The 13778-nt window shown below is 56.4% G+C and overlaps 1 protein-coding gene across 7 annotated transcripts in view; it reads right to left on the reverse strand.

The window, feature by feature from the left end:
• SGSM1 (small G protein signaling modulator 1) overlaps positions 1 to 9591 on the reverse strand; it is a 47305-nt gene extending 37714 nt beyond the window's left edge. For all 7 annotated transcript variants that reach the window (XM_075769372.1, XM_075769371.1, XM_075769370.1 and 4 more), the window contains exons 1-2: positions 9515 to 9591; positions 9393 to 9436 (exon numbers count right to left, since the gene is read on the reverse strand). In XM_075769372.1, the coding sequence (XP_075625487.1) occupies positions 9393 to 9436; positions 9515 to 9533 (63 nt within the window). In that variant the 5' untranslated portion in view covers positions 9534 to 9591. The remainder of the gene's footprint in view (positions 1 to 9392; positions 9437 to 9514) is intronic.
• Positions 9592 to 13778: the final 4187 nt, after the last annotated feature.

Genomic DNA, 13778 nt, shown 5'->3' on the forward strand with positions numbered 1-13778 from the left:
CCCAAAATTCAGCTTTCCCTGCAGGCTGAGCTGCCTTCGTCCAGATGGCTGACAGCCCTCACCGGGCTGAGCTTCCTCTGACAGCGGGGCACGGGCACGTCTCTCACACATCCGACTAATCTATTAGAAAATGATGAGCACACAGATATAAAACGTACCCTCACGGCAACGCCGATATTGTCCGTATTATAAACCCCCAAAACCAACTTGAGAATCAATGCACGTAGCTACCGGCTTCTGATTAAATTAGGAACTTATTCAAATTTAAGCAGTATGTTCACATATTTGTCGGCCACCTCTCGCGCAAGCCGTGGCCTCGCCGCCCCGACGCGATGCCCGCAGTCACACGCCGGCAGGACTGCCTTCCGTGGGGCAGGGACCATCTGCTGATTTGGCGCCTGTGGAGCAACTGGCACAGCGCGACTCCGGCTCTGACCGGGCGTCTTGGTGCCAACACGGCACGACCAACCTGCACTCTCAAGGCACACAAAAAACCAACCTTGCAAGAGATGCAGTTTAGTGGAAAATTACTCATTAATAGGGGGGGGGAAAGCACTGTATTGACCGAGGTTATCACATTAAACAAAATAAATCACAGATATCTAAAGAAATAGAAGCGGAAAGGGCATTGCAACAAGGGCGCTCACCTGCCGGGAAGGGCTAGAGCAGAACGGGAGCAGCTGCGCAGTAAACAGAAAAGCCCCACAGGCTGGGGCCACGCAGACAGATACCATCCCCTAACAGAAAACAAGCGGTATACCCAGCAAGTTTTCCAACAAAACAATCTTACATTTGCTCATAAATGGACACGGCTGGCATCTGCCGGGCAGCGCCAGCCCAGAGAACCCCAAAATTGTTGGCAGGTTCTCCCAGGCTGCCGTCCGCAGGTCCCGAAGGGCTCTCCCAGCCGGCCGGGATCACGAGCGCGGCCGCAGCAGCCGCCATCTGCCACCCGCATCCTCTCCTGAAAGCCAAGCGGGTTTGTGACGCTGCGGGGACGGGGAACGCCAGCTAACCCACGTTTGGCTCGCTCCACAGAGAAGACTTGAACAGCCTCTAAATACGCTGCATTCCAGCATTTTAATGCTAATTCTCATATTGTAGCCAGAACAATCTCGACAAATGAAGCTGCCCACTCTTTATCTAAAGCCAGTCTAAGGAAAATGAGATGTTTGCTCTTCTTTTATTAGAAAGGAAATTAAAGCAGCAACTAATAATTTAGCTGTAGGTAAACTCGAGGGAAATATCATAAAGTATTCCACAGCGATGCAACCCAGCTGTGAGCACAGGAGAAGTCAGCCCCTGCTCCGGGAGAGCGGGGCCACAGGGACACCCCACAACAAGGTGTCCACGTTGCAAACCCAACGGCGTTAGCTGCGGTTCCAAAAAGACAGCGGCGGACAGGCTAGCCTCGGCACCGCCGTCTGAATCGCTGGCTCGGGACCAAGTGAGCTAGTCCCGCTTTGCTTCACGTGCACGTCTGAATTACAAGGAAAACAATTTTTTTCTCCTCCTTGTCCCATCTCCAAAGCCGGATCCAAGAGCCGCAGGCACTGAGAAGAGTCCTCGGGTTTCCAGCATTCAGCGGGGCATCGGGAATCCCGGCACACTCGCTTCAGACCAGGGATTAGGGCTTGCACCCCCCATACCTCCAGCCAGGTCCTGATCCCAGCGGTCTCAGCCTCTCCTTTGGATCCCCTGGGCCTGGCCGGCTCCATCGCAGCCAAAACATTGCTATTAACGTTTTGTTGGACTAACTGCTTCCCCCCCCCCCGTTTAAAAATGAAGACAAACCCTTACCTATCCAACAGCCCCAGTGAGGGAGGCGGGCTTAGATCTCTCTGCTACAAAATTCCCAGGGCTACGCTTCGTCTCCGGGTCGACTTTTCCCACGACAGAGCTTCATAACCGTACCCGGCCCCAGCTGTCATTTACAGCGGTGGAGCAAGCCAAACATTGCAGCAGTTACAATAACCACCAAGGTGCAGAGAGCAGAAACCAATAACGCTGGGTTTAATCAGTCTAAGGCAATATTGACTCACAACTCTGTTTTACCTGGCTGGATTTTTTCAGCCAAGCCACCACACACCTTGTACCCTAGATTATTCAGTAATGTTTACAGTCACAATTTTTCCTGCCACGCTTCTTGCAAAGCCTTTCGCTGGTTATCAAGGCACGCGTATCGAAGCACAGCACCTCCCGTACATTCGGCCGTAGCTCTGTGGAATCGTTTCTAGCAAGCCAGATGCAAACAGAGTCCCCAGCTTGATCCTTTTCCCAGCCCTGTTTCAAGGCGAAGCTCGGTCACTTTGCCGAAAGGGCGGCAGAACAGCGAGCCCTGTGCAATGCGGCTGCGGGGACGCTCCCAGGCGTGGGACTGTTTGCTAGAGCCAGCCTCAGGGGTCCCAGAGACAGGACCCCGGAAAACGGCCTCTGGTACGGAGACACACGGGTAACAGCCGGGTGCTCAGAGTCCTCCGTCCCCCTCCACGGGGACAAAGCAGCCAGCCACTGAAGGATGCACGGCCAGGGCAACGGGAGAGCAGAGCCAGGTCTGACGGCAGCCCCTGTAGCGGGACTTTCCACAAAAAGAGTCACTTCATAGAAATAAAAGCTACAATAAAATAAATGCCTCCAGTGATTCAGTTGGTCTTTGCAGAAGTATGTTTTTAGAAACTGCTATCGATCTGGTTTGGTCAGAAACAGCAAGACCTTCTGCCGAATGTTCAGGTAACCCACATCCTGAAAACAAAAGATACGCCGGAAATTAAGATGTCTTCTGCTACCTCGGAACACCCATCTCCGCGTGGGGCGTCAAGGATTTGGGTAGGACGAGACGATGCCGCACCAGAGCCAGGCAGCTGCCTGCATCCTCTCAGCTCCACCTTGCCTAGGAGGGCAACCGAGCACCGACCATTGCGGTGCCCCACAAAACCCCTCTGCTCACCAGCAGCACTGCAATAGCTCGGAAAAACCCCGGCGGATGCAGGAGGAGCCTTGGAAATCCCTCCTCCTGCCCATCTCTTTCGAACGGGCTGCAGGAAGACGACTCTTATCCCAAGTAAATATGCGAGGAATCAGAAAGAGCATCCCCGTAGGCATCAGGCACAACCAAGCCCTGCGTTCAGGATCCGCGACTGCCGCTTGTCGCTCAAGTCTCCTCACCAATTCTCAGCGCACGTCCTTTCCATCAACTTGTTTAACCTGCTCTCCTATGTGTTTTTAAAAAACCCAAAATGAAACCAACCAACCAACCGACAAACCCCCCCACACTGATGATGTAGGCTTTAAACTTGGTTTGCTTTTGTATATTTGCTTTTCAAATTCTTTTATGAGCTGTTCTCTCATTCTCATCGCAGTCTTTAAGTGCTGCTGTGATTACGTATTTGGGAGTTAATTCTAGCACTTAAAAATCCCATTTTACATGGTAGTTTTGGTGCGACAAGTCCACGTGGGCACTCCTTGATGCAATCTGAGCATTTCTTTAATTGCTTCTCCGAATCAAGGTCTCTTTCCAGGAACAAGCTCTGCTTAAGCTCCACAGGAAACAGTTTCCCACACGCCGCGCAAGACCTGTCCACGTAGCACTACAGCACTATCGCTTCTCAGGTATTACAAACCGCTACAGGATCACTTAGCGAAGCGGATGCAATATTAAGAGAACCCTGGGCACGTTTGCACCGGCAAGGACAAACACCGTCCCTCGCGCGGCCACGGTCACACTGCAGGGCTTTGCCACCGGGTCACCCCGCGGACATTTCCCGGCAGAAACGCAAGGCTGGGTTTCGTGTCTGGCTCCTACCACGGCTTCACCTCCGTCTAATACCCCTCACAAACCAGATTTATCTTCTCATTTGAAAATGAAATGTCTGCCTATTGCCATTCTTGTTGCTTTAGCCGACAAAGCTACAACATCCTTTTTTAGCAGACCTGTTTATAAAACTGACATTATCCAACTTGGCGTTGCAAGATACAGTTTCTCATCTTTCCAGCAACAAACACCCTGATTATTCCAAAAGCAAGTTCCAGACAGACTCTTCCGGCACCATCCCAAGTCGCAGCCAAGCTCTGCCACTTCTCTAAGAGTTTACTAGCTGACCGTTAAATAATTCCAATTAATCGTGCTCCACTCAGTGAAAATACTGCCAGCTTCAGCGTACACGCACTGTTTATACCCAGAGACTTCGAGGACTCTCCCGCCAGCCACTTCGATGGACCGACAGAGACCACGGTCCCCGCGCAGAGCGCGGCACTCCTCTACGGCGCCGGACTCTTGCCACGCACTTGCCCTTAAAGCCGTTCGGCAGCTCCGTGCTCCTGCTGCCACAGAAACACCGACGGCAACCCCACCGACTGAGACCTTCGGCTTTACTAAAAGTCTTATTTAATTATTTATCGCCACTTACTAAATAAAACATAGCACCTTCTGCGGCTGGGGTATCATCCACGTGAGACACGTGGGGTTCTCCGGCCAGCCAGCAGACCTTCCACGGGAACCGTGGGCGCTCACGGCTGGGAACCGGGCTGAGTCTCCGCGGGGGGTAAGGGGGGAAAGGAGGTGTTAACGCATATAAACTCTGGATGTTTAGGCAGTTTGCTGGAAAGGAAATTAAAAAAAAAAAAAAAAAACCCAAATGGAAAGGTCCGTAATGCAGCATCGCACTCTGGGGGAAACAGGAACGATCCCAGTGACGTGTATTTGCTGGCAGTATTTTGCACCAGACTTTCTTCACAGGGCAGCAACTTTTGGGCAAAACCCGTACATCCAACACTAATTTAAGCTCATTTAGGATCATGTTATAGCTGCTTCTATTCCTGTTGTGCTCATCAAACACAAATTTCCATGCCATCTGTTGGCACTGCCGGCACTGCTAGCTGCGAGATGCTCGATAAAGACACCGCAACATTTCGGGAAAAACTTTAGTCATTTCTCCGTTTCCAACGCCTGATCTCGAAGCTCTACCCTGTTTTATTCTGCACCCATCACACCACAAAGCTTTTGTTTTCCGAGGCGCTAAACGTTAACGCTGACAAGCGCTTCGCATTCAATTAGCAAACACGGCAAAGACCGACGCTGTTTGCACCGAACCCAGGTGCAACTTCCAGCCCCGAATTGCTTTGAAGTCCCAAATCTGTGCAAAAGCCAGGTATTTCCATGGCAACGGCCGGGACGCCACAAGGAGAGGAGGATGACATTTTGGCAGCAGAGAGGAGAGGCTGGGCGGGGAGGAAGGAGGCATCTCCGACCGCCGAGAAGGGAGACGAAGGAAGGAGGAAAGCAGCACGAAAGCCGTGCTGGGAACGAAAGATCAAGCCAGGGGCTCCGGAGTAGGAGAGCTTCTGCACACCACGGCTTTTATCTTCACAAGGAGAGAAAATGGTCCCCAGCGATTAGTAATACTCTTTTCAGAAGAGATCGATGCAGGCAATCGAGAAATGCTGCATTAAAGCCGTCTGTTTACTTTTGATACAGGAACATTGGAAAAAGGCTGACCTGGGTGCTCGAGAGACGTCAGACGGTCCCTCTGCAAACAGCAGCTTTCATTACAAACCTGCAGCTTATCATCCTCATCTTCATTTTGCCTGAACAGTTTCGACAGCTACACAAAGGCCTCTTTCTTTTTTTTTTTTTTAAATTGGCCTTGAGAACATTTAAAGCTATCAACATTAATTTTTCAAATCCTAATAACATTAAATTAATTTACAATTTTCTACCAATCCAGAATGAAATAGCTGGCATTGACACCTGCAATCTGATATTTTGGAACTACAGGCATACATACACGGTCCAGAAAAACGAAGCCAAGCTACGAAAATCTTGCTCTTACCAGTCCCTCTGCGTTACTTAGCCACGAACTAGACCACACAGCTGCGTAGCGGGGGCACTTCGTTTACAGGGTGGGAGGCAGAGAGACCGACTGCTGGCCCTACGATATATGATGATGGAATTAGTCAACAGCTACATAGCGACAACCATTCAAGCTATTAAAAAATAAACAATATATCCGATAAGGGCCCGTGGGACATCAGCGAGCAGGCTGTGGTCAATCAACAACAGCTTTTAAAAAAATTCTAAGAAGAGGCAGCAAAATGTTCCGTACAGGCGCAGCAGCTACTGACGAGGAAAAGACTTAAAGCTACCTGCCGAGTGGCAAGTTAAATATAAACTAAGTTTTTGCAGAAGAATAAGCGAGACAACTGTTTGCTTTTGTATTCCATTCAGCTTTTCACACAACTAATTTGCCAGGCGCGGCGTAGCACAGCCCGTATGTCACGGGTACCACCTGCCTCCCCACCTGCTCCTCTGCGCGATGCAAGCGCCCGGAGACAGGCAAAACCAGCCCCGGGATCCTCCTCCGTTCAAACTGCAGCGTGCAAAACAAGGGAAGGAGCATCGGCTGCAAGAGGAGTATTTTCAGTTGAGAATCCAACATCCTCTTAAACTTGGGTATTGCAGGCTCTGGGTTTTTAAAGAAGCCTCGTTCCATCTGATAAAAGCTCTGAAAAAAAAAAAAATCAGAGAGGATTTGGTTATGCTGCTTATCCTGCATAACAGGAAACAGGATTCCTCACAAAGTCATACCTTCACTCCTTCCCTTGCAGTCTGCTGACAAATAGTCAATTTTGCAGCTTTCAGGGTTAGTCTGACTTATTATGACCATATGGGGGGAAAAAAAAAAAAAAGATGGTGATAGCACAACTCATTTCAACCTGTAGATCTACTGCAGAGCAGGACTTCTTAAAAATAAAAATGCATTAACCATGGCAACAACCAAATATCGAAGTCCATTTGCTCGCTGCGGTGCTTTGGGTAATTTTGATTTACTGTTTATCCACCTTCTCTAATCAGACCTCGTCTTCACAATGTTTTATTCACTCAGTTATCGCACCAGGACGGCAGACGTGACACGGCTTCCCAAGCGTGATCCATGGCTGTCCCCGGTCTCAGCGGAGCTCACCGGCACCCGAGGACCTCAGCAGATCACACGGAGCCACGGCTGAAGCAAAACCAGACGTGGTCTAATGAAATGAGAATATGCAGTTTTGAGAAAGGTAAAAATTCCAGGAGTGGGGGCCGGGGAGGAAGAGATTTCTGCAGTTGGCCCTTTCTACTACTCCTTGGAGTCTGCACAAGCTCCCGACTTAACCTGACGTCAGTCTGGGAGAGGAAGAAAAAACAAAAGCATGAGCAAAACGGGCCTAACGGGCAGGGACCAACAGGCAAAAGAATGCCCCACCAGCTCCGGGTTTCAGGGATGTTGCTAAATAATTAACCACGGCACCCATGGGATCGTGTCTCCCCGGGTTTTGGGGTTTTTTAAATCGTAACAGAGCAGAGCCCGGTGGAGAGAGCGCAGGGCGGGGGGCTGCCACGGAACCCCGGGGCTGCGCACGGGCAGCCCCACCGTGCCGCCCCAAGGCTCTGGCCAGGTCTCTGCCTCCAGCAGCACTGGGAGAACTGGGAGAATCCTGAAGGAACACGCAACCACCCGGTGCCTGCGCGGGTGAAGAACCCACACCCGCACCGATGCCCCGAGGCAGAGCCCAGAGCAATGAGACCCCCAGAAAACACAATCTGTGCTCTGTGTTAGCACTGCCCTTGCTAAAGGGCCGCTGGAGAGACACGAGATTGTGTCACGCGCCCACGTCACGGCACCGTGATGCGTCGGCTGGTGGCATTTTACCAGGGCAGAAGGGCCTTCCCCGTACATCACCTCTCTCCTTCAGTCTTTACTTGCATTCACCGAACCCTCGTACGATACGTTTATTTTACAGAAGCCGGCGGAAGGGCACGTCACGACCCTCCTCCCCTAGGCACAAGCTGCACTTCGTTCAAGCACACAGGCCCCGCACAGGAGGAAGAGCAGCCCGGTGCTGAACGCCAGCGCAGAAGATGCTCGCGTGCCGTGCCAGCTTGCAGAGGCCACCGCAGTCTCCAGGTGGAAGCTCCCGTCCGCCGGCCGAGCGGTTTCACCGGCACGCTGATGGGCAACCCTCACCTCCCATCCTGCAGCGGCAGCCGACGCGCAGCCTGCTGTTTTGTCTCTCTCCGCTCAGGAGGAGTCGCAGACAGACGGTAATAATGAGATGTCAGCTTTATCCACGATGCTAAATAAATGTCATACCCTTTTTCTGGTTTAATGGCTGTTGCCAAGGCAACAAGTAGTATTCCTTACCACCACACCCGGCACAGGACTGAAGGTGGGAAGTGGTCTGGATGAACAGCCAAACACTGCGCTGTCACCCTCCCCGGACCTACCACCCACGGGTCTGCTCACCCTGCTCCGAGCAGGGTCTCCAGCAGCGACGTTCCACTTTCCGCAGCCCGTAAGCCGGATGTCAAGCTGCTTGTGAGACCAGAAACAAAACGTCACACATCACACCCTCCAAAATCCATGGGGAGGTGACCTGGAGGGACAGACCACAGGCAGGAGATGACAACGACTCCCGGCGACAGGGCAGAGCAAGCCCAGGTTCCCCGGCAGCAGGTCCCATCGCATTCGGCCACTTCAGACCCCGCGGCCAGGGACGGGTAGCTCAGGCGGCCCCGCCAGCCCACGCGGCCCAGCTCCACACGAACAGAGCAGTGGGACCCTCAGCTCCTTGTCTAGATCTACCATCAGCTCACCGCGCTCATGCTACGCACGCTACAAACGCTAAGCTCTGCACAGACAGGAGCTTGAGGCAGCTCAGCATAGAACAGTATAAACTAGCAGGAGTTACAGAGAGAGCAGAGCAAGCAGATGTAAAACGCCATCGCCCTGCACTGGACACACCAACACACATGTGTGCGTTCCCGGTTTCTTGGCTGGCTGCTGCGTGCAGCCCCATCCGCGCTGGGGTCCCCAACACCCGGCTGCCTCCCGCCCTGCGAAAGGGCACGTCGCTGCAACGCGGGGCTCGTCCCAGCCCAGCTCCAAGGGGAGCAGCACCAGCAGTCGCCCCTTTTTCCCTGCGGAAAACCACAGCTTGCGAGAGCAGCCCTGCCACCAGCCAAAGCCGATGTTCCCAAGACACAGGACACCGGGGTGCCAAAATTCCGCGGTGCTGCAGGGACGCTCCTCCACCCACCCAGGAACCGGGCACCCACGCTTCGCCCGGCAGCTGCAGCCCACGCCGCGGGGCGGGCTCACGCTCCGGCCCGTTGCCCTGCCCGGGGCTGGGGGTTATTTTGGGGAGAACCGTTCAGTTCGCTGCAGCGGCACCGGCAGGAGCCAGCGGGACGCTGCGGACAGGCGAGCCCGGGGCCGGGGCTGCCCTCCGGGGAGGGTCCCGCCGCAGACGCCCATCGCCGCGGGCGGGGGGGGGGGTCACCGAGCCGAGGCAGGGGAAGAGCAGGGGGGAGGCGGACGGGGCTGCTCCCGCGGGGGCCGCCGCGGTCCCGCACCCACCTCCTTCTTGACGGTGCGCAGCAGCCGCTGCCGGGTCTCCGCCTCTGTGGGGAGAAGGGGGAGAGGCCCGTTAGTGCGGCCCCGGCCCCCCCGCCCGCGCCCCCGGCCCACGCCCGCCCTACCCGCCGGGGCCGCCGCCATGGCCGCGCTCCTCCGCTCCGCAGCGCCGGCACAGACTGGCGGCGGGGCCGCTCACGGGGCCGGGCCGGGCAGACCGGGCCGCCCCGCCGGGGTGGGGCCGCCGCCACCGCCAATCCGCGCGCGCCGCCGGGCCGCGGGCACCCCCGGCAACCGGGGGGGGCGGGGGGGGGTGTCGGTGTGTGACCCCAACCGGGACCGGCCCCGCAGCGGGGGGACCCCATCGAGCTCCGGTGCCTCAAGTGGGGCGCGATCGGCCCCGGCTCCCCCCCACACACACCACCGGGCACCCCCCAAGTGGGACCCCCCCATCTCCAGCGAGGCCCCAGCGCCCCCCAACCCGGAGCCGAGGTGCCCGGGGACGGCGACCCGCGGGGCGGGGTGACACGGGGACGGGGTGACACGGGGACGGGGCGCGGGGCCGGAGCCCTCGCTGTGTCCCCGCGTACGGGGCCGCTCCGGGGCGGGCGCAGCCGGGCGGTGCCCGGGGCCGTGCGGGGCTTTGGGAGCTCCGGGAGCCGCACGGCGGGGCGAAGGGACCGTGTCCGGGCAGCCCCGCGCCACCCAGGCGGCTCCCGTGGGCTCTTCCGCACCGGGAAGGTGATAACGAGCTGAAAAACCTCTTCCCAGGAGACCCCAGCTGCCTCCTCTCAAAATCACAGCCCCTTCGGAGAAAGCCGTGCCGAGCAGCTCCCATTAACGCGTCTGCTGCTCTCCTGCTCCCTGGCACGCTGCTCCTGGACATTTCCATAGAAACAGGAGCCCGGCTCCTTCGCAGTCCAGTTTCCGATAACTACAAACCGCATTAGCGCAAGGGCAGCGGCGCCCGCCACGCTGCGTGCCGGCACGAGGCCGCCGGCCACCGACGCGACCCCGGCTGACCCTCGCTGCCGTCGCGTGGGAAGGGACTCGGTCCCGGCACAGAGAGCGGGAAGGTCCCACCCTGTTACAAATCCCCAGCCCCACCAGCCCCCCGTGACCCCCCAGCCCCGGGCACTGCTCCTCCATCGCGCCCCGAGCTGGGCTGCGTCCTCTGGGCCGGAGCAGCTGCCTTGCGCTCCGTGCTGGCGCTCGGCGGCCCTGAAGACGGCAGGAACGTCCGTGCCGATGGCTCCTCTCTGCCGCCCGGGCTGGGCGTCCTCTGCCAGCAGGCCAGGAGGGAGCTCTGGACTCGAGATTAACCCGAATTCGGTCCCTTCTGTGTTTCACCACTGGCACAGAGGCCAGGAGAATACCTGTGCCATATCCCTTTGTAGAGAAAACTTATTTCCTTGTACCTGTTTGCTTTTCACTGTTTATTTGCTTGCTAAATACCCTGTTAACAGAGGTGGTGGCAGCGCAAATGTCACCAAACTGCAGCACGGGGCCAGCCTGCTTGGGGGTATGTGGCTGCTGATCCAAGTGGATCCCAGAAAGCTTCTGGCACTGGGATCCAGCCTGGGCAGCCCTGGGTGCCACTGGTGGGGGGCCACAGCTCCCGTCTGCAGTCACTGGGTGTGATTTGACCCTTGGGGTGCCGATCTCAGCCCGGGGAGTCACCCCTGGGCTCAGGCTGACGCCCCTGCGAGTGACACAGCACTTGGCATGCCAAGTCGGGGGTCTCGCTCCTGGTTTGTCAGTACAGCTGCGGCTCTGCACCCCACAGCCGCCCGCTGCCGACCCCCCAGGCAGCGAGACGGGGAGCCCGGTCTCGCCACGTGGCATTTGCATCTCTTCTGCCCAGCAGCCTGTGCCGGGGGGCTGTCCGTGGAGAGCCCCGCGGTGGGGTCCCCTCCTTCCAAAAGGGGTGCGGGAGAAGAAGGACGGAGGGTGCTGAGAGCAGAGCCCAGGGCTGCTCAGGTCCGACCGAGGACCCACAGAGCCGGCCAGAGCCAGGCTGCAGCACGTCCCCCCGAGGGGCTCAGGCTGTGCTCGCAGTCAGCCCAGGCAGCTCGTGCCAAGCTCCGCTGCTCTGCAACTCCGCTTGTCATTTAATGATGGCCGCGGGTCCTACAGTCTTGAACGGGCAATTAAGACGGGCTAATAAACACTCATAATGAAGGCATCGCGGCCTCATAAAACACTGTGTAGGAGCACCATCAGATATCAACAGTGAATCAAATTACCGGGGGCAGAGGCAGCCTACTCGCTCCCCCGACCCCGAGCTGCCGCGGGGACAGTGTAGAGCCGTGGCTCTGCGTCAGTGCTGGATGCCGAAACGGAAAAGGTGCCAGGTTCCCGCGGAGCCAGGGCACGGCACGGACGTGTCACACGCGGCACCTTGCACAGCTCTGGTCTCTGTAAAGCTCCTCCAGCCCGGGATGAGACTGTCCGACAGCATCTGCCAGGCAGGAGAGCCTGGGCTGCCTGACGAAGCTTTGAACTTGGCCTCGGACAGGCAGGCGAGTTTCTCCTGCCTGTTTCTCACTGTTGCTGTCGTGACAACGATGTCGGAGACATCGACCTGCCTCTTGACTGGCAGGGGACACCAGGAATTGCTCAGGTTAGCACCTCAATCAGGGAAACGAGTCTGTCCGAGCTGAGCCAAAACAACTCTTTTAGGACTCTTCCCAACAAACAAGCAAACAAACAAACCAACAAACCCCACTTATTTCAAGGGCCAAGATGAGCCCAAGCAGCTTTCACAGCACCCAGAACACCTTGGCAGCTCTGCCGTGGCGTTTGTGCTCTGACAAGCGCTGGCTGGTTCCTCCTGCGCCCGTGCCGGCGAGATGCGGCCGAGGGGTGATGCTGGGGGGGACCCACACCGGGCTCTGCCGAGCGCGGGGCAGCGACGAGCGCCGGCCAGCTTGACTCGAATGCACAGCGCTGCCGGAGGGAAGCCCAGAGGAGCGAGAAGGTCATTTTGATTCCTGTTAATGAACCGTGCTGGTTTTGTACACCCTTCAGTCCTGTCAATCTCTGTGCGGTATTCCTGGCTGAGTGGGCAGCGTCCGCACGCCGAACGAACCCGGGGGACCGTGCATCAAGTAAGGCAAAGCTTAGGCCATTTGAGAGGGACAAAAAGTGATTTTCCTGGCTCCTTTCTCACCAGGGACAACGGTGCTATACGAGGGGTGGGACCCGTTACCAATTTATTACCTTCCTTTGGGGAGAAATCAGCTGAAACAAGCACAGGGAGAAGCTCTCCATAAGCCTTGCTGGTTCCTTTTCCTCAGAAAATTCTGCTTCTTCCTGAATTAAAGATGGGTGGGAGACAATTGGTCCCTGTTTTCTGAAGTCTGGAGAGCTTAAATGAGAGCACGTTGATCTATACTTAATGTGATTAAGTTACATCTCCGAGTATCATGCTAATTAAATTAAACTTCCCACTGCTGCCTCTGCGGCTTGAACAGGATAGTTGTTTTAAGGCCACAATTCACCCCTCTGCATTTTATTGCATGGATGAGCAGGTGGGATAAAAGCAATCTTAATCTCAAACAACTTCTAACTTGCAGGGCCCCGAAACACCGGGACTGAGTCTGGGGAGCACAACTCCTCGCAATGAAAACCGTCTCCTGAAGACAACTCTCCCTCTGCCCTCCCTCCGTCCCCAGCAGCCCTGAGAACCCGCAGTGGTTTTTCCAGCTTGCAGCCTCTAAAAAAAAAAAAAAAAAAATAGAGATTTCAAAGCTCTCTCCTCATTGACTTGACAGCAGCAGCCTTGACCCGATGCAGAGAAGAGGCAACCGCATTAAGGGGTCGGTGCAGAGAGGCAGCGGGCAGCGGCACGGGTGGGCGATCGGGCGCCCAAGGACGGGGGGGGAGCTGGGGGAGCGGGATGGGAGCTCTGGGTGCATTCGCGGCTCATTCGGCAGCGAGGACCCTGGGGGGAGCCGGCAGGGATGGGGGCTGCTGGAACGGCAGCGTTGGCATCCAACCGACGGCACGGCACGTCGGCTCGGCTGGAGCGGAGCAGCACCGGTGTGCTGGGAAACTGATCCTGGTCGGGGCCTCTGCAGTGGGGGCTTTTAGACAGCAACGTGCGGGCGGCACATCCCTGCGTTGCGAAGCCACCGTGCGGCTCTGGCTTGGAGCTGCCGTGGGAATAGCTGTAGCCGTGCCTGGCTAGTGCCGTTCCTGCGTGCTCGGCTCTGCCCAAGGCGCGAGTGCAAAGCCCACCTTGTAGAATTTAAAAGCCCAATGTGGAGAAAACAAGAGGCTCTTCAGGAGAGCAAGTAGTCTTAAAAAGATACCAGTGTTTGAACAGCGGCTGCTTCATACCCGGGAAGTGGCTGCAGCTTGGCACCCTGCGCTGAGGGATGGTGT

Source organism: Balearica regulorum, chromosome 17, assembly GCF_011004875.1.
Source record: "Balearica regulorum gibbericeps isolate bBalReg1 chromosome 17, bBalReg1.pri, whole genome shotgun sequence".
Lineage (NCBI taxonomy): Eukaryota > Metazoa > Chordata > Aves > Gruiformes > Gruidae > Balearica > Balearica regulorum.